The sequence below is a fragment of the Bos mutus genome, chromosome 18 (assembly GCF_027580195.1).
Source record: "Bos mutus isolate GX-2022 chromosome 18, NWIPB_WYAK_1.1, whole genome shotgun sequence".
Lineage (NCBI taxonomy): Eukaryota > Metazoa > Chordata > Mammalia > Artiodactyla > Bovidae > Bos > Bos mutus.
The window spans coordinates 3,482,481-3,508,316 of NC_091634.1; the positions used below are offsets into that span (position 1 = coordinate 3,482,481).

At 41.8% G+C, this 25,836-nt stretch overlaps 1 protein-coding gene, 1 non-coding gene and 1 pseudogene across 3 annotated transcripts; all 3 read right to left on the reverse strand.

Annotated features, from left to right (window-relative positions):
• Positions 1–1,234: 1,234 nt before the first annotated feature.
• LOC138991720 (steroidogenic acute regulatory protein, mitochondrial pseudogene) lies at positions 1,235–2,907 on the reverse strand (annotated as a pseudogene).
• An 8,298-nt stretch (positions 2,908–11,205) lies between these two features.
• On the reverse strand, positions 11,206–13,791 carry LOC102273985 (zinc finger protein 345-like). Its single transcript, XM_070387755.1, is given in 2 exon segments — positions 11,206–11,685; positions 11,687–13,791. Coding segments are annotated over 2 exon segments (2,154 nt in total). The 5' UTR covers positions 13,361–13,791.
• A 4,237-nt stretch (positions 13,792–18,028) lies between these two features.
• LOC102265872 (uncharacterized) lies at positions 18,029–24,326 on the reverse strand. Of its 2 annotated transcripts, XR_011467585.1 has the most exons (4): positions 23,262–24,326; positions 22,578–22,661; positions 18,626–18,752; positions 18,029–18,130 (listed from the first exon to the last, which is right to left on the reverse strand). It is a non-coding gene; the product is annotated as an uncharacterized protein (transcript). The 2 variants fall into 2 exon arrangements; XR_011467584.1 differs by lacking the exon at positions 23,262–24,326 and having other exon boundaries at positions 22,578–22,896.
• Between the last annotated feature and the right edge of the window lie 1,510 nt (positions 24,327–25,836).

The following is a 25,836-nucleotide window of genomic DNA, read 5'->3' on the forward strand; positions in this document are numbered from 1 at the left end:
ATTACACAAACTATTGTGATCTGGAAGAGAAATTATAAAATGATCGGATCAGCATTGGCATATTAATTTTTGAGTGTCATAAGCCTGTGAAACAGGATAAATTGTCTATCAAGAAAACAGGAGACATTAAAAAAAAGCATACTCTGATTCAAGAGTTTTGGAGTGGGGCCAATGCTCCACATTTTTTTTTTTTTTTTCACTGACAACTCATTTTATTCCAATGAAAAACAAGTGAGATCTCCCCAGGCTCCTCAAAGACACAGTAGCATAGTTTGGAAAAGGCAAACATGGTGTGTGTTGAAAGCCCATTTCTTACTGTCAGCCTGTTCTCAAAACCAGAGCATGTGTTGCTGTACACACCTTTCAACAAGCAACCCTTTCTCTTAGCTGGGAGTGGAGAATTCCGTTCTTGAAATACTTCACAGTTACTCCTTCTCACTCTGAAGCTTCCAGGCTGGAAAAACAATTTCATCTATGCCAAAAATAGACTAATAAGAAACAATAAATATTAATATATACCTGTGTCAGTTGTACAGTCTCAATGCCTCAATAAATACCAGCATTTCTGCTACTGCTAATTTGTTTAATAAATTAGCTAGCCTGACATTCCACATGGTGTAAATCATCAATGCTGTTAGCACTGGAATGGAAACACTTCAAGTGATAATGGTTGGGTTTTCATCCTGCATATGTATTTTAGCCAGATAACCCCATCTCAACTTAGATGTTTAGAGCACCAATTCTCAGACCTTGGAAAGGGATTTTGCTCTCATGCTATCACACCTTCTTCCAGCCATCTCCTCCAAGACAGTAAGACGTTGACCTGTTAAAGCAGAGAAATTGCAGCCCCGAGTCAAGCTAAGAGGACAGGATAGACTCCAGACTAAAGATTCAGTTCCTATTTCAGATCTAAAGCAACTAATGGGAAAGTAGTAAAATTTGCTTTTTGATTTTCTCAGTAATACCATTCAGTCCCTCGCTTTTGATTCTATCCTTTTAGGTAAATAAAAATCTTCAGTCAAAATCTTCATCTTCCAATGCCCATTAATCAGCTACCAGCTATAGAGTTCTTGTAAGAATTGATTTAGTCTTGTGCGTATTTTCCAAATTAAATTTTTATGAAAGATTCCAGTAACAGATCCTACATAATTGAAATTCTTAAGTCCCCTGGAGTTTTTCCTTTGAATGAAGTAAGAGATTTAGTTTAATTAAAATCTTTATCCACGGCTCCTTTAGTATGAGCTTGCCATTTACTAGCATGGATTTTTAAAGAGTAGAATTTTAAATCGGGTACAGACTAACTGAAAGTTTTTATGTTAGTTACAATTCTTTATTCTGACTCCTGTCATGGAAGAAGTACGGGAATCAGTATAACAGTTCTGTATTTTTTCCGTAAGGTCACTTGAACTAGAGTTCTAGAAGCCGTCTGCTGTGGGAGTTGCTTACTCTTTGGTGCAGCTGTCCACCCACTTGGTAGAGGAGCAGAGGGTTGTGGGAGGCCCTGTGCAAGACCTCGGTCTGCACACATTGCCTGCAGACCTCTTGACCTCCTCAAGCTTGACAACCTGATCCTTGGGTTCTGCACCCTCTGCACCCTGCATTCCTTAACTGGTAGCATTATCAAGATATTTTTAGGTAGACGCTGTCAGGACCCAGGAAAAAAAAGTTTCACAAATGTTTTGAGACCCTTATGCTTCATTTTACAGCTCATCAGTGAATGAAGTTAGAAGAGCCTTGTCCGCATTCTCTTGGTACTAAAATGCTGCTGTAGTAGCTGAGCTGTAGTATCTTATTGAAAACGTGCCACCACCTTGTCCCACTGTCCTCAGATAAGATCTTTAACAGACTTGGAGGCTTCTAGCAGGGGCCTCCTCGTGAGCCCTCAAACCCATTCAGCCGGGAGCTGGTGGAGCCGCAAGTTGGCCTTCAACACCTGGCTTCAAGAGCAGGGCAGGACTCCAGGCGCTTGCGCAGGTGATTGGCAAAATCCACCTGGGTCTGCGAGAGGACCTGGTTGATGATGGTCTTTGGCAGCCATCCCTTGAGGTCAATGCTGAGCAGCCAGGTGAGTTTGGTCCTTGAGGGACTTCCAGCCAAGGGGCGGAGCACCATGCAGGTGGGGCCGTGCTCAGCTCTGATGACACCCTTCTGCTGGGGCATCTCCTCATAGAGTGTGGCCATGCCAGCCAGCACACACATGGAGCCCCGGGGCTTGGTACAGCGTACGCTCACAAAGTCTCGGGGCCCCACGAGGTTTCCTGCCGCCTCTGCAGCCAACTCGTGAGTGATGACCGTGTCTTTTCCAATCTTCTGCAGGACCTTGATCTCCTTGACATTGGGATTCCACTCACCCATGGCCTCCATGCGCTCCACAAGCTCTTCATAAAGCCTCTCCATGGGCTGGTGCACCACCACCTCCAACCGGAACACCTTGCCCACGTCAGGGATCACTTTACTCAGCACCTCGTCCCCATTGGCCTGCCGGCTCTCCTTCTTCCAGCCCTCCTGGTCTTTGAGGATGCCCAGGGCCCTCTGCATGGCCTCCTCTCCCTGCTGGATATAGGCCAGCTCTTGGTCGCTGTAGAGAGGGTCTTCCAGCTGAGAACCTAGGAGAGAGCCGCAACGCCGAACCTGGTTAATCCACGCAGCTGGGGCCGGGCCCCCTAGGGCCCTCCGGTTCAGCTCCTGGCTGATGGCCAGCACAGCCTGCTGCTGCAGCCCCTTCATGCTGCGCACGTGTCTGTAGGAGCTTCCGGCACACAGCTTAAACGTCGCGAGAAGCATCTTTCCGGGCAGTAGGGGCAGGTGTGGAGTCTGGCGGGGATGCTGAGGGCTCCTGCTGTGGCCTCTGGTCCCGGAGGATGGCTGCTCCTGTGCTTCCTCAGCCTGACAGGGTTGTGGCCTCGGGCCCTGCAGCTGCCAATGCTCCACATTTTAAACAAGCTTATTGTAACTAGTAATGTGAAGAAAACTGCTCCTTAAATAGCCATTTTAAGCTACATGAGCTGCAAAGAAATAGAATAGTAAAGATTCATACTTAAACATTGAATTGTAAGTGTTTTGCAATTTGAGAGGTCTGATAGAATAGTACCCAGGGCAGCTACAACCCTTTGATTTATTTAGTATATATTCTATGTCTTTCTAACAATTTTTTACTGTTAAATGCACCACATAAATAATATAAAATCAACACCATTGCAGTTCTACCTTTTTGCAAATATTTTGTCAAACATTCATTAAATGGCAGAGCTTGAATTTTGCTTCAGTTTGTGTGACCTAGAATTGAACTAATAAAACACAAATACACAGAGACAACACTAATGAAAGTTTGTAGAAGTTTTAGAGGGACTTTTGTGGTGGTCCATCGTTGGGGTACTTTAATGGAACGGAACCTGGTGGTCTGGAGTTGATGATAAGAAAGTAAAAGAAGGAAAGAGGCTAATATTCCCTGGGTTACGCAGCAGGCCTCTGCGCTTCAGGGAATCAGCCAGAAAGAGAAAAAAAAGAAGGACATGGGGACCCAAGTCTGGTGGTACAAGGGTGCTTTATTGAATTCTGTGTGAGTATTTATACTGTATTACAACGTAGCTTCTTCAGATAAAGATCAAAAGACCAGACTTTACAAGTTACCAAGGAAACAGAGCAATAGAGGCCATAAGGCCAAAAGGCAATCCATATCAAAGTTCAGTTCAGTTCAGTTCAGTTCAGTCGCTAGTCGTGTCCAACTCTTTGCAACCCCATGAATCACAGCACGCCAGGCCTCCCTGTCCATCACCAACTCCCGCAGTTCACGCAAACTCATGTCCATCGAGTGATGTCATCCAGCCATCTGATCCTCTGTCATCCCCTTCTCCTCCTGCCCCCAATCCCTCCCAGAATCAGGGTCTTTTCCAATGAGTCAACTCTTCGCATGAGGTGGCCAAAGTATTGGAGTTTCAGCTTTAGCATCAGTCCTTCCAGTGAACACCCAGGACTGATCTCCTTTAGGATGGACTGGTTGGACCTCCTTGCAGTCCAAGGAAGTTGTTAGACCAACCTAGATAGCTCTCAAGAGTCTTCTCAACACCACAGTTCAAAAGCATCAATTCTTCGGCGCTCAGCTTTCTTCACAGTCCAACTCTTACATCCATACATGACCACTGGAAAAACCATAGCCTTGACTAGACGGACCTTTGTTGGCAAAGTAACGTCTCTGCTTTTTAATATGCCATCGAGGTTGGTCATAACTTTCCTTCCAAGGAGTAAGTGTCTTTTAATTTCATGGCTGCAATCACCATCTGCAGTGATTTTGGAATCCCCCAAAATAAAGTCTGACAGTGTTTCCGATGTTTCCCCATCTATTTTCCATGAAGTGAGGGGATCAGATGCCATGATCTTAGTTTTCTGAATGCTGAGTTTTAAGCCAACTTTTTCACTCTCCTCTTTGATTTTCATCAAGAGGCTTTTTAGTTCCTCTTCACTTTCTATCCATATCAAAGTGAAAGTGAAGTCACTCAGTCCTGTCCCACTCTTTGGGACCCTGTGGTCTGTAACCCAGTTTGCTCCTCAGTCCATGGGGTTCTCCAGGCAAGAATACTGGAGTAGGTTGCCATTTCCATCTCCAGGATCCATATCAAAAGAGGGTCTTAAATAATCCCTTTCACCAAATGGAAAAGCTAATGAAGGAAATCCTCTGTAAGCATCCCATCTCTATTATCTCAGTCCTGGGAGTGGCTTGTCAGTCCTCTCCTCCTGACAGGAACTGAAAAGGAACAGAGGGCTCAAGAGAGATAGGAAAGGGCACACAGGACTCCTACTGTGAAACATTCCCTGACAGTCCATGACTAAGACTCTCAGCTCCCAAGGCAGGGGGATGGGTTCAATACCTGCTTAGAGAAATAGATCCCACACCCCACAACTAAAGTTCTCCAGTGTCAACAAAATCTCCCACATGGCTCCAAGATCCTGCCTGCTACAACTAAGACACAACCAGGCAAACAAATAAATTAGTGTATTTTTCAAAAGAACTTTATATAACTTGGGAGAATACCAAAACAAGAAAAAAATCATCAAATAATTTCAACATTTTTCTGCACACAGGGATACATTAAAATGAGATTATACTTACTAAGAATATTAAAGCTCTTCATGTCAATAAAATCAAGATCATTTTTAAAGGGTTAATATATATACATCTACTTGTGGATGATATTCTTTGTACATTTTAGATACATTTAGGGTGGAAACATACACAGCAGTATAAGATAAATAAAGACTATTGGTTCTGAAGCTTTTCTTTCTTGAAAAACTGTATCATTTGTGTTGAGCTTTATCTTTCAACACAGTGGAAAACAGATTAGCTCCATTATGATTGCTGTAAATATTTAAAAAAATACAAATAAGTGGTAAAAAGACTGTGTCTGTGATTTGAGCCTGGAGTGTTCTGGAAACATCACACCTGGGCTTGAGTGATCAATTCCCTACCCCGAAAACCCACTATCTATAATCAACACAATGAGTGTTCATTCTCAGAAGCAAAGAGAAACCAAGAAGATGGGGAGTTTCCCCATTAACTATGAGCATTTCCACACATTCCTTATTCCTTTTTTCCACAACCTTGTTTAAAGAGAGAGAGAAGTATGAACTTCATAGTCTCATGATGTCAGAGTGACGTCTCCAGAACCAGTGGGCATCAGATGTCACGGTGTAAATGAATCACATGAAAGATGCACAATCACTGCCTGGGCATTCTGGAATTAACAATGAAATTATAACTTGAATCTAACATTTAAAACTGTCAATTTTATGCAAATTTCATTTCACATATACTTCCCCTGTTTAGTATCCTAATAATGCATTTAAGTAGTAAGACTCAGCAATGCAAAGGACAGCATCTCCTAGTTTTCTTTTTATTTCTGAAAATTTTCTGAAAAACTGTGGACCTCTGAGTTGAGTCACTGGGCTTCCCAGCTGGCTCAGTGGTAAAGAATCTGCCTGCCAATGCTGGAGATGTGGCTTCAGTCTCGGGGTGGAGAGAATCCCCGGGATGAGGAAATGGGAACCCACTGCAAAATTCTTGCCTGGAAAATCCCATGGACAGAAGAGAGTTGGTTCTATGTATAATGGCATTTTCAAACTCTGTTTTAAATATCAAAGGTCACAGGTAGGAGGCTTGTCATCACTGCATTTCCTCAGGATCCCTAAAATTCTCGAATCTACCCCCAAACCAGAGTCTGCCTAGTTTCTGCTTTGTGCTTACCTACACTCTGACTTTATGGGGCTGTCCCCACACAAAAAAATAGTTTCAACAGCTCCAGTTAATAATTCCTGGGTGTGAGAATGTTTCAACCCATACAAACTCCTTTGCAATCAATGGAGCAAAGCCTGAATAGGTTTTCTAACGGGCTGGTCTTCACATGATGATTGTTCAAAGCCTCCCAATAAGATGATGAGATGCAGGAGATGTTCTAAACTGTCTAAACACAGATTCCTTTGGGCAGTTAAAAGATTGATTAGAAATTGCATTGGTGAAGGGTTTTTCAGGATATTTACCCAATGTTTGCTGCTAAGTCTCCATACTCTTACCCTACTGTGTCCTCTGGGGAGTGTATTGAAATGACATAATGGGTGTATAAAAATGTAAGTAGTAGCCTCAATGTTTGTAACCTTGGAACCAATGAGTTAATTCTTTTCTTGATTGCTGAGCCCACCTCACCTTTGTCCTATAGGAATGCAGCTTTGTCCAATGCTTTTTTGGACCAGCTGGTGCCTGACTTTGGAATAATCACCTTTAGAGAAAGATAAGTTTCTTAAAATGTTAACAGGCCTCCTGGCCGGAAGAAGATGATAAATCCACCTGAACTTTTGCATATGATAAGTTTGAAAAACTGGCTTCGGATCGAGGACCAGGAGTCTGCTGTCCTTGCATGACATCTACCCCAAAACCATTATCCTCTATGCACTATTTGTGGTATAAAAACTACTTTGGAAAATAAAGGGGGCTGGGCCTTGTTCACCTCTTTCGGAGGAGTCTCCCCATGTCCCTCTCTCTCCCAAATTCTGGCTGAGTTTCCATCTGCAGCCTACAAACCCGCTCAAGGTTCTTTAATTATGCCTGGGGCTTGTCTGATCCGACCGGGAGGCCTCAGTGTCTCCCAACCTTGAGAGAATGAGATGGACACCTTCTAAAAACTGGTTCTTTAGAGGTGCAAAACTTCTTGTCTTGAAGTTTTATTGGTCTGATTAGAAATTGTAAGCTGAAGGGCCTCTTTTGTCCACTGAATTTTCCTACTGAGCTATCCTCATCCTATTACTCTTTATATCTTTGATAAAATATTTAAATAAATAACGCTTTATATTAATCCCATTAGACCCCTGGATCAGCCGGGGCTTTCCCCGGCAAAAATTTTCAAACTCTGTTTTAAATATCTATATTGCACCCAGGTGCTAAGTCATCACTGCATTTCGCAACGTCCCTAAAATCCCAACACCAAACCACATCCCAGTGGGAGTGAGGATAGGAGTGACTCCCCATGCTGATCTCTCACAAAAAGAATAGTTTCAACAGTTGAAAGTCGCTGATTCACGGTGAGAATTCATCATGCTCCATAGAAAGCGAGGATGCAGACAATGGAGCAAAGGCTCTGGGACACAAAGTAGTCTAAAGGGCTGGTCTTCACTATGATAAGAAGAAATGGGAAGAAATAAGGTGATGAGATGCCCGGGAAGAAAAACTAGGAGCAGAAAGCTAAAGGCTTGCAGATTCTCATTTGGGCATTTCAGGAGGAAAAGCAGATGCAGCCCCAGACCCAGGACAGGATATTTACCTGAGAAGTTGCCATTTCCTCCTCTTCTTCCTCCTGCTCTGCCTTCTCTGGGGATCTTACGCTGCAAACACACTTCTGAGTTTTGAGAAAATACCGCTGAGGCCATTAAAACAGCTCTTTAACCTGCAACCAATGCTCCTACAGACAGAAGGGCCTTGGAAAGCTGAGAAGACCGACCTCTCCTGTCCTCTGTCTCAGGAGAGATTTGGGAACAATAAATTCCTACCTGGAGACCAGCCTGTGAACTTATTTCTTGATTGTTCTCTCACCATAGAGAGCTCCTAAAACTCTGCTCTCACAGGTGATGTGAGCTGACTGACTTTCTCTGTCCAAATCCAGCTAAACCAACCCTGTTGCCTCTCCATGGACGAAGCCAGGGCTCAGCTCTCACAGATGGATCAGGAGGCACTTAATAAACCCGGGCCTCTGCTTAGAATCCCCTGGAGCACTTCCTAGATACCACAGTGATGCTCCCACAGGACCAACATAGAACTCTGTTGGGAGGGCATCAGTAAGGTCAGTTCCTGACACTGGTCATGTGATCCTGATGGGAAACCAGATGGAAACCATTTGGCTAAAGATTCTGTCTGAACCATTTCAATGAATACAATCCCTGGTGGTCAGGTCCCCACTCCAAGAAGTTATCAATCTGCAGGTCTACAGTGTGGCCGTTAATGGAGTCCTCAGCAAATCCCATTTTTTTTCTGATGTTTCTTCTCCCAAACCAATGTTCAGGAGTCCTGAGCTCAAAGCCTCACACTCACCACACCTAAGACCTCTCTGTAGGGGAGGATTTCGGGCAGGAATTTCTGAGAGAGGTCAAAGCTAGAATCAGGCAGAGAAAACACCAGTTCTTGCAGTTTAGCCTGTAGAAGTTATGCTGGGTGAGGTGCTCTGGGCTCCCTAGGGTGAGTGTGAATTAATCCATTCAAACCAAAACAACAAATCCGGTGAGCACTGTGAGGGTGTCATTGAAGGGGGGCTTGTAAAGTAGACCCTGGGGTTCAGCAAGACTGTTGATCTCAAGGAAGGTGGTCATCTAGAAGCAGGTGCTCACAGGACTGGCTTTTGTGAGTTCAAGAAACCACAGGCTGCCTGCTGCCCAGACAGATGCTGAGGCAGCAACAGCATGGACCAGTTTAGGGAAATTGTCAACAATACTCATTTTTTGATATAAGGATATGAGATTTGTGACTTTTACAGCTTACCAAACAAAGCCTAGGAAGCACTTAGGAAGCATGGTATACACTAATTCCACGCCTCTTCCAGGAAGACTTTCTAATACGTTTCTGGGTTATCACAGAAGCTGTCTTCATTTCAACATTGTCAAGTAATAATCATGACTTGTGTGTTGATATGATAAAGATACATCAATATTGCAGTGAACTCTCATTGTGTTTTTCTTACAAATCAACGATATTACTATTGAAACTTTTAAAACCAACTTCTATCTTACTTTAATACATGGAAAGATTAAATGATCACTTACATCATGGCAACTTCCAGATATTTCACATCAATGCCAAACACCTCCATTTAGATGGTCATTGTCCATTTTACATTATGGTATCCTTCATCTTCTAATGGAGGATAGATAGAAATGGTTGCAACACAATATAAAAAGGCTAATCTTTAATAAACCATAAAAAAACTACGTTTCCAAACACAGTAGAAAGCTTAGTATGGATTGAGTGTTGAATTACATTCACATCAAAGAATCTCAAAATCACGTCATTCTAAACAAGCATACAAATAGCAATCCACTCGAGTACTATTGCCTGGAAAATCCCATAGACACAGGAGCCTGGTAGGCTACAGTCTATGGGGTTGCAAAGTTGGACACGACTGAGTGACTTTACTTTTGCTTTCATACATACATTGCTAAGAATTGTAACTTTCTAACCATCAACCTTCATCTCACGATTCATGCTAATATGTCCATTTTCTATGTGTTTTAACTATGGAGTACTCCCTACAGTCATTGTACTTCAGAGAAACTTCTGAAAACAAGATTGATGAAATGCCTTCTATTATGCAATCTCTGATATTTATTTCCATTTAACTTTTGATTAAATACTTTTCTACATATTGGTTACATCATTTCCATTGGTTTTTTATATAAACTCTTGTGTTTTCTGATGCATGTTTAGGGCAAACCTCTTCCATCACTTGTTCCATTACTAGAGTTTCTCTCCAGTGTGTGTTCTCAGATGTTTAGTGAGATGAGCACTCCGACTAAAGGCTTTGCCACATTCAGTACATTCATAAGGTCTCTCTCCAGTATGCATTCGCTGATGTTGAGTAAGAGCACTTGTAACCAAAGACTTTGCCACATTCAGTACATTTATATGGTCTCTCTCCAGTATGCATGCACCGATGTTCAGTAAGATTATAACGTGTAATAAAGGCCTTGCGACATTCTGTACATTTATAACGTCTATCCCCAGTATGAATTCATTCTTGTTTACATTTGTATGGTTTTTCCCCAAACCGATTATTTGTTACATTCTTTACATATATCAGGCTTCTCTCCAGTATGGATTTGCTGATGATAGGTTAGATCTGAGTAACAGATAAAGGCTTTGCTACATTCTGTACATTTATAAGGTTTCTCTTCAATAAATTTTGTTGAACATTTTTTAAAGGCTTTGCCACATTTTTATAAGGTTTCTCCCAGTAGTATGATGTTGATGATGTTTGAGTAAGAACTGAGTTGTGATGAAAGGCTTTGTTACATTCTTTACATATATAAGGTATTTTTCTCTCTCAGTATGGATTCGCTGATGTTGAATAAGGTCTGAGTTGCATGTAAAGATTTGCTACATTCTGAGTAACATTTAAAAGGCTTTGCTGAATTCTGTACATTTAATAAGGTTTCTCTCAGTATGAATTTGCTACATGTTGAATTTATAAGGTTTTCTCCAGTTGAATTCACTGATGTTGAATAAGAAGTGAGTTTGTTTTGCTACATTCTGTACATTTATAAGGTTTCTCTTCAGCATGAATTCCCTGATGTTGAATAAGGCTTGAGTTTTAAATAAAGGCTTTGCTACATTCTGTACATTTATAAGGTTTCTATCGAGCATGAATTCGCTGATGTTGAATAAGCATGAGTTGTTTTGAAAAGTAAAGGCTTTGCTACATTCTGTACATTTATAAGGTTTCTCTCCAGTAGTATGAATTGATGTTGAATAAGCCGTGATGTTGAATAAGAATTTATGAGGTTTCTCTCCAGATGAAAGTTTGTACATTGTTTACATTTATAATTCTTTACATATATAAGGTTTCTCTCCAGCATGAATTCGCTGATGTTGAGTAAGGCTTGTGTTGCAAGTAAAGGCTTTGCTACATTCTGTACATTTATAAGGTTTCTCTCAGTATGATTTTGCTGAGGTTTCTCTCAGTATGAATTTGATGTTGAATAAGGTTTCTGAGTTGTAAATAAAGGCTTTGCTACATTCTGTACATTTATAAGGTTTCTCTCCAGTATGAATTCGCTGATGTTCAATAAGGCTGAGTTGTAAGTAAAGGCTTTGCTACATTCTGTACATTTATAAGGTTTCTCTCCAGTATGAATTCGCTGATGTTTAATAAGAAGTGAGTTGTAAGTAAAGGCTTTGCCACATACTGTACATTTATAAGGTTTCTCTCCAGTATGAATTCGCTGATGTTGAATAAGAATTGAGTTGTAAGTAAAGGCTTTGCTACATTCTGTACATTTATAAGGTTTCTCTCCAGTATGAATTCGCCGATGTTGAATAAGAAGTGAGTTGTAAATAAAGGCTTTGCTACATTCTGTACATTTATAAGGTTTCTCTCCAGTATGAATTCTCTCAGTATGAATTCTCTGATGTTCAATAAGGTCTGAGTTGTGTATAAAAGGCTTTGCTACATTCTGTACATTTATAAGGTTTCTCTCCAGTATGAATTCGCTGATGTTGAATAAGAAGTGAGTTGTAAATAAAGGCTTTGCTACATTCTGTACATTTATAAGGTTTCTCTCCAGTATGAATTTGCTGATGTTCAATAAGAAGTGAGTTGTAAGTAAAGGCTTTGCTACATTCTGTACATTTATAAGGTTTCTCTCCAGTATGAATTCGCTGATGTTGAATAAGGTGTGAGTTGTAAGTAAAGGCTTTGCTACATTCTGTACATTTATAAGGTTTCTCTCCAGCATGAATTCGCTGATGTTGAATAAGGTTTGAGTTGTAAGTAAAGGCTTTGCTACATTCTGTACATTTATAAGGTTTCTCTCCAGCATGAATTTGCTGATGTTTAATAAGGCTTGAGTTGTAAGTAAAGGCTTTGCCACATACTGTACATTTATAAGGTTTCTCTCCAGTGTGAATTCGCTGATGTTGAGTAAGAAATGAGGAACGATGAAAGGCTTTGTTACATTCTTTACATATATAAGGTTTCTCTCCAGCATGAATTCGCTGATGTTGAGTAAGAAGTGAGTGACAGTTAAATGCTCTGCTACATTCTGTACATTTGAAAGGTTTCCTTCCTGTATGAATTCTCCTATGTCTACTTAGATTGGATGACTTACTAAACACTTTCTCACATATCTTACACTTGTTTTCTTCCTGTGCATTCTGAACAGTGTCCTGTTGAGTAAGTTCTGAACAGTGATTAGAAACCTTACCATATTCACTACAAGTCCTCTCTCCAGTACAAGTACTCTTATCTAGAGAAAAACCTGACATTTGATCAAAGGTATTTCTACATTTATTACTTTTAGAATCCTTGTTTGAAGATTCAGGTCCCTGATGTTTCTTAAGGTTTGAGTCTCCTTCAACTGTGTACCTAGTTTCATTGCCTGAATATCTTCTCAGTCCGCCATAAATACTCTTGTAATTATTGGAGCTGGGGCTCTTACTTAAGGTCTGACTCATTTTATTATACATGGAAAGTTGTTGTGTATTAACCATACCACAATATGTATTGAACAATGATGGTTGGATTGCATCTCTTCCATTATCATCAACATTATATATCTTGGAATGGATAGAAGATATCTGTTGGGGGAAGAATAATGACACCCTGCTCATGGATCCCTCAAATTGCTTAGATTGTGAGTTTTCACACTCATTGTTAAATTGTACGTGTTCAGACATGCTTGAATGTATATTTAGTGGAAGCCTATGTTCAGAATTGTCTGAATGAGTATTTGCAGTAGAGACTAGATTACCTTCCAGATTTTCCACATTTTCTTTTAGAGAACACGTATGTTTCATAAAAGGATGGAAATCTTTTCTTAAACACTTACACGTCTCGGCTGATGTTGAAGATTGAAGTTGCTGTTTTTCCCAATTTGACTCACGTTGCTCATTTCTTTTTGCAGTAATGTTAGCATTATGTGTAACTGTCTCCATTTCTTTATGTCCATATAAACATCCTCTCTGTCTTTCATATACCCTGGTATATTCCCAATCTTTCATTAAATTTAAGTTTCTGAGGTGAAATGTTTGATATATTCCTAGGTTTGCTTTTGGGAATACATCTTCTAACGCTGGATTCTTTGGCATCAAATCCTGGGTGTCTTGTGGAGACATAGCTGAAAGATACCAAATAACAAGTAATTTTACCTGCTATTCTCAGTGAATATCTTTAAAGATTTAGAGAAAATTGATGATCATAGCTAGTTTAAAAATAAAATAGAGATGGAAGGATCAAGATGCCAGAGGCTTAGGCAGATGTGGAGCTCATCTCTCTCTCCACAAATGAATGAGAAATGGAACAATTCTCACAGAGCCCAGCTGAACACTAGCAGAGGCCCTTGGAAATCTGAAAGGACAAGAAAGATTCCTGCTCTGCAGGGTAGGACAAAAGAAAGAAGAAGGAAAAAGAAGAGGAGAGGAAGTGGGTTGGGGCCTGCAACCCTGCAGGGAGATGAAAGTGAGGAGAGGTCTCCATATCCAAGGAAGCCCCTCACTGGGGGAGCTCAGTTTGGACAGAAGGAGAGCCTCATTCTCTGTGGGAAGAGAACATGGCAAACAGTGTGTGGCAGCAGGACAGAGTGAGACCTGCACACAGGGTACTGACCCCAGCCCTGCCCACCCAGCCTTAGAGGCATGTCCAGCAATACAGACAAGGGCTGGGTGCTGAAATGTGGGGTTTGGAGAGCAGACCCAGGCAGAGGACTCTGCGTTTGCTGTGAGGAGACATCCTGAGGGGACGGGAGTGAGGGAGGAGGTCTATAAACAGGATGCTTGTGGAGGAAGCGTGAACCACTATAGAGAGAGTGTCATTGTTGAATGATGCCCAGGGAATGAGCCCACTGCATCCCTTGTCCCTTGTGCCTGCCTCTGCTAGCCAAGGACTAGGAAGAACTCTACCCAGCCTGGGGTCTTTTGAGCCCCAGCCATGGCCTCCCCCATCAACCTCCTCCACAATCAGCAGAATCCTGAGCTCTGGGGCAGCCTCAGGAGAAGACACCTGTGAGTTGGCCACACGCACAGATGGAGCAGAAAGCACAGGTGAACCCCAGCAATAAAGAAGAAAAGCTGAAAACTCTCCTTGCAGCAACAAAAGCCACAGTCTTACACCCATGACCAGCTTTGTAACCTCAGCCCCTACAGAGCATCTGAACCAACAACCAAGGGCTCTCTCATTCATGGCAGGTGTAGCTTTAGTAGCTGTAGACTTTGTGGGCTCCTACCCAAGGGGGCTGGGCCAGGACAGAGCCTGAGCTGCTCTGTAGCACCACAGCGGGTCCAGCTCCATGCTGAATGCAATCCCAGGACCTGACTTCACTGAATCTATGCTGGTGACCTTGTGAAAACAACAGCTGAGAGACACCAGGGCCATGTGCCATCATGCCCATGGTTTGGGGGGGGACAAGAGCAGTGCCAACACTACATAACATGAGAGCTTGCAGAACGCATGAGAGAGGACACCAGAGCACACCCTGAGGTGAACATTCCTAGAGGAGTAATACTCAGTGACTTCTCTCCCAGTGGGTGTGCTCCAATCCCACCTGCCTGGCACCACAGATCAGAATCACAGCAAAGACTCAGATCTGGGGGCTCTATTCCACCATGCAGGGAGCAGGCACCACCAAAGACAGGGCAGTAACAACCACAGAACAAGGGGGAAACAGCCCTGAATATCCAGGGCAGGCTCTGGTCACAGTTAACAGCAATCAGAGCACAGATCAAGAGAGGATAAGGGCACAAACCTCTGGACCAACCTCACCCACCAAGGTGCAGATACCAGAAGGAAGATTAACTAGGTGGCTGCACCCTTCAAAACAAAGACCACAAACAGAACGCAGGACAATATGAGATGGCAAATAAATACATTATAGGGGAAGAAACAAGATAAAAACCTCCAAGGACCACTGAGTTAAGAGGTGACAGGCAATCTAATGATTACTTCTTGCTTTTAGTCATCTTAAGTGGAGACACCAAGCACTTTCACAAATCCTAGGTGCCTAGTAATTCTTAAATCCACTTCTTGCCACACATGTTTCTGAGAATGTTCTATTAGATCTTTCAATCTAAGAATCATAAATGATAGTGACAGAGAACTAGTCAGAAACTGAGGACACATAAGACAGTGTCCAGCTGAATACAAATAAGATAAACTTAATAAAGTACTAGTTTTAAAAAATTAAATAAGAAGAGAGACTTTAAAACTATGATTGAAAGAGGGAACTCTACTCATTGCTCTGTGGAGACCTAAATGGGAAGGAAATCAATAGGATGGTAAAGACTAGAGATCTCTTTAAGAAAATTAGAGGTACCAGGAATATTTCATGCAAAGATGGGAACAATAAAGGACAGAAACAGGATGGACCTAAAAGAAGAAGAAGATATTAAGAGAAGTTGGCAAGAATATATGGAAGAACTATACAAAAAAGATCTTAATGACCGAGATAACCACGATGGTGTGGTCACTCACCTAGTAACAGACATCCTGGCATCCAAAGTAAAGTCAGCCTTAGAAGGCATGACTACCAACAAAGCTACTGCAGGTGATGGAACTCCAGCTGACCTATTTCAAGTCCTAAAAGATGATAATGCTAAAGTTCTGCACTCGATAAGCCAGCAAATTTGGAAAACTCAGCAGTGGCCTCAGGATGGGAAAAGGTCAGTTTTCATTCCAATCACAAAGAAAGGCAATGCAAAGAATGCTCAAACTACTACACAATTTCCCTCATTTCAAACAATAGCAAAGGCTCAAAATTCTCCAAGTGAGGCTTTAACAGTACGTGAACCGAGAGCTTCCAGATGTTCAAGCTGGATTTAGAAATGGCAGAGGAATCAGAGATCAAATTGCCAACATCCCTGGGATCATATAAAAAGCAAGAGAGTTCTGGAAAAACAAATACATCTGCTTTATTGACTACACCACAGCCTTTGATTGTGTGGACAACAAGAAACTGTGGAAAATTCTTAAAGAGATGGGAACACCAGACTACCTTACCTGCCTCCTGAGAAATCTGTATGCATGTCAAGGAGCAACAGTGAGAACTGGACATGTGACAATGGACTGATTCCAAATTGGGAAAGGAGTTCATCAAGGCTGTATTTGTCACCCTGCTTATTTAACTTATATGCACAGTACATTCATGGACATACTGGGATTGATGAAGCACAAATTGGAATCAAGATTTCAGGGAGAAATATCCATAATCTCAGATATACAGATGACACCACCCTTAGAGCAGAAAGCAAAGAGGAACTGAGGAGTCTCTTGATGAAACTGAAAGAAGAGCCTGAAAAAGCTGGCTTCAAACTCAACCTTCAAAAAACAAAGATCATGGCACCGGTCAGATCATTTCAGGGCAAACAGTGGGAGAAACAGTGGAAACAGTGAGAAACTGTATTTTTGGGGGGTTCCAAAATCACTGCAGATGGTGACTACTGCCATGAAAGTAAAAGACGCTTGCTCCTTGGAAGAAAAGCTATGACCAACCTAGGCAGCATATTAAAAACCAGAAACACTACTTTGCTGACAAAGGTCCATCTAGTCAAAGCTATGGTTTTTCCAGTAGTCATGTATGGATGTGAGAGTTGGACCATGAAGAAAGCTGAGTGCTGAAGAATTGATGCTTTTGAACTGTGGTATTGGAGAAGACTCTTGAGAGTCCCTTGGACTGCAAGAAGATCACACCACTCCATCCTAAAGGAAATCAGTCCTCAATATTCATTGGAAGGACATGGTGAAGTCCTGAAGTTCTGATACTTTGGCCACCTGATGCAAAGAACTGACCCACTGAGAAAGACCCTGATGCTGGGAAAGATTGAAGATGAGAGGAGAAGGGGACGACAGAGGGTGAGATGGTTGCATGGCATCACTGACTCGATGGACATGAGTTTGAGCAGGCTCTGGGAGTTAGTGATGGACAGGGAAGCCTGGCCTGCTGCAGACCATGGATCACAGACTCAGATTCGACTGAGCGACGGAACTGAACTGACTGATATGTATATTTGATTATCTTTGCTGTATAGGAGTACAAAATTGGAAAACAGCTATATTCCAATTAGAACTTTTAATAAAGATTTCTTTATATAATCTAAAAATTGTCATAGTTTGAATCAACCATTAATAATGTAGTGGAAAATGTGCTAAGATTTTATGTCAATGTATTTTAAAATTCTATGAGGTAATAAAACACAATAAAGTATTTTAGCATGTTAGAATTGGGGCAAATACACTAAAGATATTTAGTATGAGATCATATAAGGTAAAGAGAAACTTTCAAGTCAACCTGAGATGTGCATTGTTTCATTTTTACCAGGTTTTGCTTTCTGCAGTGAAAAATTACTTGAATTTGAAATTTATTTAGAAGGTCCTATGTGTCGCTCCTAGTGGATAGGAAATTATAAATCAGAGAATAAAATCCTGTCCCTAGTATTCCTGGAAATTCGGCAGTTTGTCTACCACTTGACTCACACATTTCTGTCTAGAGGTAGAAGGAAACTTTAACAGGACTGTCATACAGTTACTCAGAAACGGGCAGAGTTTTCCTAGGTCCCCCAAGAAATCGAAGAGCAACGAATGAATGTAATTTGTCAAAAGCCAAGAAGAGACTTTTAGGTCACACTATGATGGAGAAAAGTAATCACTGGAGATAAATTCATGAATGATTAAAGAGAGAGAATGAGGCAGGTTATACATTTCTATCACAGTAGCAGAACAAACCCAGGTTTTCAAAAACCATTTCCATTGAAGCAAATCTCCCAACACCACCTGAGTCATCATCTCCAACCATTCATACCTACCTGGGTAAATGGCTGTTGTCTTCATTCTCCTTATATTCCTGGGATCCTTCAATAGCTCCAGAAAGGTGACCAGGTCCACCTTAGACACAAGCCCTGATGATCAGAGAAAGGAATATTTGTGTTGTTAGAGATTCATCAGTATCGAATCCAATATGTATTGAGGTGAGACGAGAATGCATTTTCTTCTAGACAACGATTTCCTGAAATACTTTATTCAAAGCCGCTATACAATACTAACACACACCTAACAATCAGGTCCTGAGATTCTGGTCAAGTAGTACTAAAGCAAAAGTAAGTAGTGTCAATGTGAGATTAAGAGAGGGTGCAACTATTTAATACCACAGAACTTACACAATTACCAGTAACCTGGAATGAAGGACGCAGAGTACATCAAGGAAGAAAAACATCACCAGCACAATGATTCATCATGAAGCCTTTCTTTCTAAACTCAGAAATAACCCATTATCCCCTAGAGAGCACAGATCTGAAAATACTGTGGGAAGCAGAAAATTTCAGAAGACATTCTAGAAATGACGGAACAAAAACGCAGTGGGTAGATAAGGGATTCTGGAAGGCAGATATCCTCACCCAAGGAGGCCAGGTTCCTGTAGTTCTCTACCATCACGTCCCTGTACAATTTCCGCTGACCAGGGTCCAGGCATTCCCACTCCTCTTGAGTGAAGTCTATGGCCACATCCTGAAACATTAGCCGTCCCTGAAATACAAAGTACAGATGCCAGTAGGCTGTGGGAAGTCTTCCTAATGTGATCCAAGATGAAAACGGCAAGTTCAGAGACCTGGTCATGATTTGGTGGCTTGGCTGGTATTACAAAATATATTTTTTTACACAGTTTTCCTATTTACCCAATTTCTAATGTGAAGAAAGGAGGATGAGTTATGATCCACAAGCCATTAGAGAAACTATTCTCATCTGAAAGAGCAATTATAAAATAATCAGGGCAACATTAGCATATTTATTCCATGATTCAGGAGCAGACCTGGTCGTGATTGGTGGCTTGGCTGGTATTACAAAATATATTTTTTTACAGTTTTCCTTTTTACCCAATTTCTAATGTGAAGAAAGGACGATGAGTTATGATCCACAAGAGAAACTATTCTCATCTGAAAGAGCAATTATAAAATAATCAGGGCAACATTAGCATATTTATTCCATGATTCAGGAGCAGACCATGGCCATGTTTTAAGGATATCAGGATGGCAAAAGTCTAACCATGAGGGGTTACTTTTGGAGAAGAAGAATAAGCTTTGTCTACATGTACCATAACCTTAAGTAATGCTTATTTACTTTACCAAAGTAACAAAAGATTTTAAAAATGAATATAAATCACTTAAAGGCAAAAAAATTCATAATCTCTTCTTGAAAGCTGCATTCTAAGAAAACTTTGTTCTATTAACATAGAGATTAGACTAAATTCCAGTCTGCTACCAGCTTACCAGATAGCAAACAAAAGTTGTTTATCGGTTAACCTTAGAAAAATCTTTTCCATAAATCATGAAGTAGCAGTATTCTTCCAAAGGCATCAGAGTGAAACCATAGAAGGCATGTTTAAATCTGATTAAACTGCAATTGACAGTGTAGCCTGGTCACTGCTGTGACTTGTAACACTTTAACAGGATAAGTAGAATTATAGTTGACCAGATTTTATTAGGGCATATCAGATCTATAAGACTCCACATAATTTTAGGATATCTATATTGGTAACATCCACCATACAGTATAATCTGAGAAGATTTATCACCCCTTCAACAGGACTTCCCATGTAACTTTACATGTCCAATGAACCCAGGTAGTTTAATAGCTCCCTGGGATGTCTCAGGGGCCCTCTGAAGCATTTCAAAGTCAGCTAGAAGTCAAATCATTTAGGAAGCTTTGTAAACAAATATCAAAAGGGGTTATAACATTCAGTCAGATAAAATCTGAGTAACAGGCAAATTTGGCCTTGGAATACGGAATGAAGCAGGGCAAAGACTAATAGACATTTGCCAAGAAAAGGCACTGGTCATAACAAACACCATCTTCCAACAACACAAGAGAAGACTTTACACATGGACATCACCAGATGGTCAACACAAAAATCAGATTGATTATATTCTTTGCAGCCAAAGATGGAGAAGCTCAGTACAGTGAACAAAAACAAGACCAGGAGCTGACTATGCCTCAGATCATGAACTCCATATTACCAAATTCAGACTTAAATTGAAGAAAGTAAGGGAAACCACTAGACCATTCAGGTATGACCTAAATCAAATCCCTTATAATTATAGAGTAGAAGTGAGAAATAAATTTAAAGGCCTAGATCTGATAGATAGAGTGCCTGATGAACTATGGAATGAGGTTCGGGACATTGTACAGGAGACAGGGATCAAGACCATCCCCATGGAAAAGAAATGCAAAAAAGCAAAATGGCTGTCTGGGGAGGCCTTACAAATAGCTGTGAAAAAAAGAGAAGTGAAAAGCAAAGGAGAAAAGGAAAGATATAAACATCTGAATGCAGAGTTCCAAAGAATAGCAAGAAGAGATAAGAAAGCCTTCCTCAGTGATCAATGCAAAGAAATAGAGGAAAACAACAGAATGGCAAAGACTAGAGATCTCTTCAAGAAAATTAGAGATACCAAGGGAACATTTCATGCAAAGATGGGCTCGATAAAGGACAGAAATGGTATGGACCTAACAGAAGCAGAAGATATTAAGAAGAGATGGCAAGAATACACAGAAGAACTGTACAAAAAAGATGTTCACGACCCAGATAATCACCATGGTGTGATCACTGACCTGGAGCCAGACATCCTGGAATGTGAAGTCAAGTGGGCCTTAGAAAGCATCATTAAGAAAAAAAAAAAAAGAAAGCATCACTACGAACAAAGCTAGTGGAGGTGATGGAATTCCAGTTGAGTTATTTCAAATCCTGAAAGATGATGCTGTGAAAGTGCTGCACTCAATATGCCAGCACATTTGGAAAACTCAGCAGTGGCCACAGGACTGGAAAAGGTCAGTTTTCATTCCAATCCCAAAGAAAGGCAATGCCAAAGAATGCTCAAACTACTGCACAATTGCACTCATCTCACATGCTAGTAAAGTAATGCTCAAAATTCTCCAAGCCAGGCTTTAGCAATACGTGAACCGTGAACTTCCAGATGTTCAAGCTGGTTTTAGAAAAGGCAGAGGAACCAGAGATCAAATTGCTAACATCCACTGGATCATGGAAAAAGCAAGAGAGTTCCAGAAAAACATCTATTTCTGTTTTATTGACTATGCCAAAGCCTTTGACTGTGTGGATCACAATAGACTGTGGAAAATTCTGAAAGAGATGGGACTACCAGACCACCTGACCTGCCTCTTGAGAAATCTGTATGCAGGTCAGGAAGCAACAGTTAGAACTGGACATGCAACAACAGATTGGTTCCAAATAGGAAAAGGAGTATCTCAAGGCTGTATTTTGTCACCCTGCTTATTTACCTTATATGCAGAATACATCATGAGAAACTCTGGACTGGAAGAAACACAAGCTGGAATCAAGATTGCCGGGAGAAATATCAATAACCTCAGATATGCAGATGACACCACCCTTATGGCAGAAAGTGAAGAGGAACTCAAAAGCCTCTTGATGAAAGTGAAAGTGGAGAGTGAAAAAGTTGGCTTAAAGCTCAACATTCAGAAAACGAAGACCATGGCATCTGGTCCCATCACTTCATGGGAAATAGATGGGGAAACAGTGGAAACAGTGTCAGACTTTATTTTTCTGGGCTCCAAAATCACTGCAGATGGTGACTGCAGCCATGAAATTAAAAGACGCTTACTCCTTGGAAGGAAAGTTATGACCAACTTAGATAGCATATTGAAAAGTAGAGACATTACTTTGCCAACAAAGGTCCGTCTAGTCAAGCCTATGGTTTTTCCTCTGGTCATGTATGGATGTGAATGTTGGACTTCGAAGAAGGCTGAGCACAGAAGAATTGATGCTTTTGAACTGTGGTGTTGGAGAAGACACTTGAGAGTCCCTTGGACTGCAAGGAGTTCCAACCAGTCCATTCTGAAGGAGATCAGCCCTGGGATTTCTTTGGAAGGAATGATGCTAAAGCTGAAACTCCAGTACTATGGCCACCTCATGCCAAGAGTTGACTCATTGGAAAAGTCTCTGATGTTGGGAGGGATTGGGGGCAGGAGGAGAAGGGGACGATACAGGATGAGATGGCTGATGGCGTCACTGACTCGATGGATGTGAGTCTCAGTGAACTCCGGGAGTTGGTGATGGACAGGGAGGCCTGGCGTGCTGCGATTCATGGGGTCACAAAGAGTCGGACACGACTGAGCGACTGAACTGAACTGAACTGAGATTCTTTGGCTGGCAATACTGTTTTTGCCATTCTGATGTGTCAGGAGGGCAATGGGTCCCTTGGGATCATGATTATGGGTAAGTTCAAACAAACCCGTTCAGAAGTTAAGAAGCTTATCAAGTCCAAAGAAACAGCATTTCAGGAAAGAGACAGAACAAACAAACAAAAGGACTATGCCTCTTACCTCGGAATGAGTCATTTCTGACTCCTTGCTTTCCTCTTCCTCTGGGCTTCCTTCTCACGTAAGATCAGTCTTGGGAAGTGACCCCTGAATGTTGAAAATAGACTGTTCAATACCTAGAAAAACACACCGAGCTCCCTGTCACACAGCCCCACACAGAGGGAGGATCTCAACAGGTACAAAATACAATCCTCTACGGCCACTGACACAGAGGGATTCTGGAACACAGAATCAAACGAGGTGTTTTTCGTTTTATTCTTTTCTTCAGAACTCGCGGCCCTTCCTGTGAAAACCACACGTTCTAGGCTGACCCTCCCCTTCAAACCTTAGGCGAGACCCTGACCAAACTCCATACAGAATAGAGCCTCCTTCACCTCTTCGTGGATCAGGGACTTAGGGGTTGGGCAATGCCGGACTTTAAGCAGCGGTCTCTACAAGTTAGAAGGTAGAACTGCCAGAGAAGGACGTGGACTCTAGAACGATATTAACAGGAAGCGGACGTGGACCCCAGGGACCCGGCAGCTAAGACAAAGGACTTCAGAACGTCTCACGGCGATGCGAGGACACACACTGGGGACGGGAAAATGGGGACGGTGGTTTGAACGTTCACAGAGACCCCCGAAAGCCACGTGTGAAGGACAACAGGCTGTGGGACACGGAATCGGGTTTTAAACAAACAAAACTCACCAGAACACTCTGTCGCTCATTTAAACTCAATTCCGGGTCTGCAGGATACTGCGCACGCGCGGGCGGAAGATCCGGTACAGAGGAAGGTGAGTGCGCTACGCTGCGGCCAAAGATAGGCGAGGAAAGGGGAGAGGGTGGGACGAGGCCGGAGGCGCAGGTACTTATGGGCGGGGCCAGTGGGGACGGGGCCTTGCCTCCCCTCACCCCCGCCCCTGTCAGTTTTGGGTCTGTTGGTCCTTCTGTCCAGCTGTGCTTCCTTTCTCTGCCTTTTGATGCCTTTAAATCTCTTTGATTTCCTCTGGAGCAGAGCTGCTTCCTGCCTGTTCTAAGTTAGTGTTTCAAAGAACTTAAGGCAAAAGAGAAGAATTTTGAGAGCTGCCTCTATGGAAAGCCGAGATGTTTTCAGCAAGTTGAAAAACGGGGAAAATTCAAAAGCCCTTTGTGGGAGTGTGTGAAGATGGGTGTCTCCTCAGTGACGAAAAGCAGAATGTAACCACTCAGATAATCCGTTGGGAGGAAGCCTCAGTAATTGTAACCAGAGACCTGCTTCCATCAGGGAAGCTGGCTTTTCTCTTAGGAAGTGATTCCAGAAAGAAAGAGGGAGATAGGAATCCACATTGTCGTTTATAACGTAACCACAGAAATGACATACTGTTACTCCTGTCAGAATCTGTTGATACACAGATTGCCTCTGTTAATTGTTGCTGCTGCTGCTGAAGCCACCAATTGCCCTGCTTCTTCCAGGACTGAACAAGTTTCCAAGAAGCAGGACTTTTTGTGCTAAAACTGGGCACGAAACTAGGCAAATGGGACGCGTGGATCACATCGACTGCTCTGCACTTAGCTTCCCAAACACCCTCCCCTACTGTTGGCTTTCTTTCCTAACCTCCTCCTCTTCACCCAGTCCTTGAAAGGATAATCTGGAGAAGCGCTAACACAAGACAGGAAAAATAGTAAGAGGCCCACAGACCATTGTATCCCAGGAGAGTACACCTTTCTCTTTAAATGTGAGATTAGCAACTTCCCTGGTAGTCCAGTGGTTAAGATGCTGTGCTTCCACTGCAGGTTATTACTGGGTTCAATCCCTGCTCGGGAGTTAAGATCTCAGAGTTGAAGGTTTAATCATTTCTTACACAGAAAGCATTAATCATTACAATATAAAGGAAAATGTATGTCAAGGTAATAAATTACTTATTAAAGAAAATGTGTTTTGGAGCATCCCCAGCAGCCCAGTGGTTAAGACCCCACCTTCCAATGCAGCATTGTGGTTCCTTCCCTAGCCAGGGAACTAAGATCCCACATGTTTTGGGGTGTGAACAAAATGAAAAGAAAATATGTTTCTTAAGTATCTGTGAGTGGGGACAAATTCTAAGTAGAGGATATTGATACTGATTTTCATGATAAAAGTATCAGTAGGTCAAATCTCACAGTTCCCTGCTGGAACCTCTGGTTCTGAATATGACTTTGGTCACTAAGAACTAGGAGAATATTCTCTAGGGAGTTGGCACTAAGGTGTACCTGCTATTGCAGACTACAGTGGAAATTATGCGGGAATTTCTATCTATCAGACATTGAATCCTAACTATAAACAGGGGGTATTTGCCTCAAGATACTTTTTGAGAAGTTCTATGACATTTCAGACAATGAGGTATGAACATTTCACCTTTGTAAAATGACAGATGGAGAAATTCTTGAAAATCCCTCTCAGGTGCTTTGGCTCCATTTCTCTACTCATAATCTAAATGGAGGCACAGTTCAGTGGTCTCAAGAATAGGAAATAACTCGTTTTTGGTAGAAACACCTCATGGATACAAACTATACAAGCAGACACATGAAATTCCCTTCCTTTGTCAGACCTCAGTATTTACTACAGGTTCCTTGTGAGTCCCTGTCTGTCTCCAGGGACCAAAGGGAATAGAACCTTCCTCAAGCATTTCAAGAGTCCCTTTGGAGATGATCGGTACAAACCTTTAATTGTTCTTTTATCATTAGCAACTGAGCCATAAAGATTTCCACAAATAATCTCAGTTCTCTAAGCCTGTCTCACATCGCAGATACAGGTGAAAAGATAATTGCAGTTCTGAGGGGTCATGAGGTCACAGGATCACAAACCCATATCTAGGGGTCTGGCTGCCTCCCTCCCTGTCACAGGAGCAGCCTGACGTGACCAGCACTCTGAACCCAATATCCGGGCTATGTGAGGATATCAAGTGAGTATTTTCTGTTTCAGCTTGTGGGCAAGAATCTGCAAGAAACAGGTGCTTTTGGGAGTCTGGGTTGGTGACCATTCAGGAAAAACAAAGTGTTCTGACTCAAAGTAATGCAGTGCCAAAGCAACACTGGAAGGAGGAAAAATTCAAAAAATGTAATGGAGCTATGAAAGAGAGATTAGGTGCGACCAGATGTCAGTTCGCAATGCCTCCTAACATATCTTACTGTAATTCTTTTTGAAAAATATGTATTTATTTGGCTATACTGTATCTTTGGAAAAGGCAATGGCAGCTAAGTCCAGTACTCTTGCCTGGAATAACCCATGGACGGAGGAGCCTGTTATGTTGCAGTGCGTGGGGTAGTT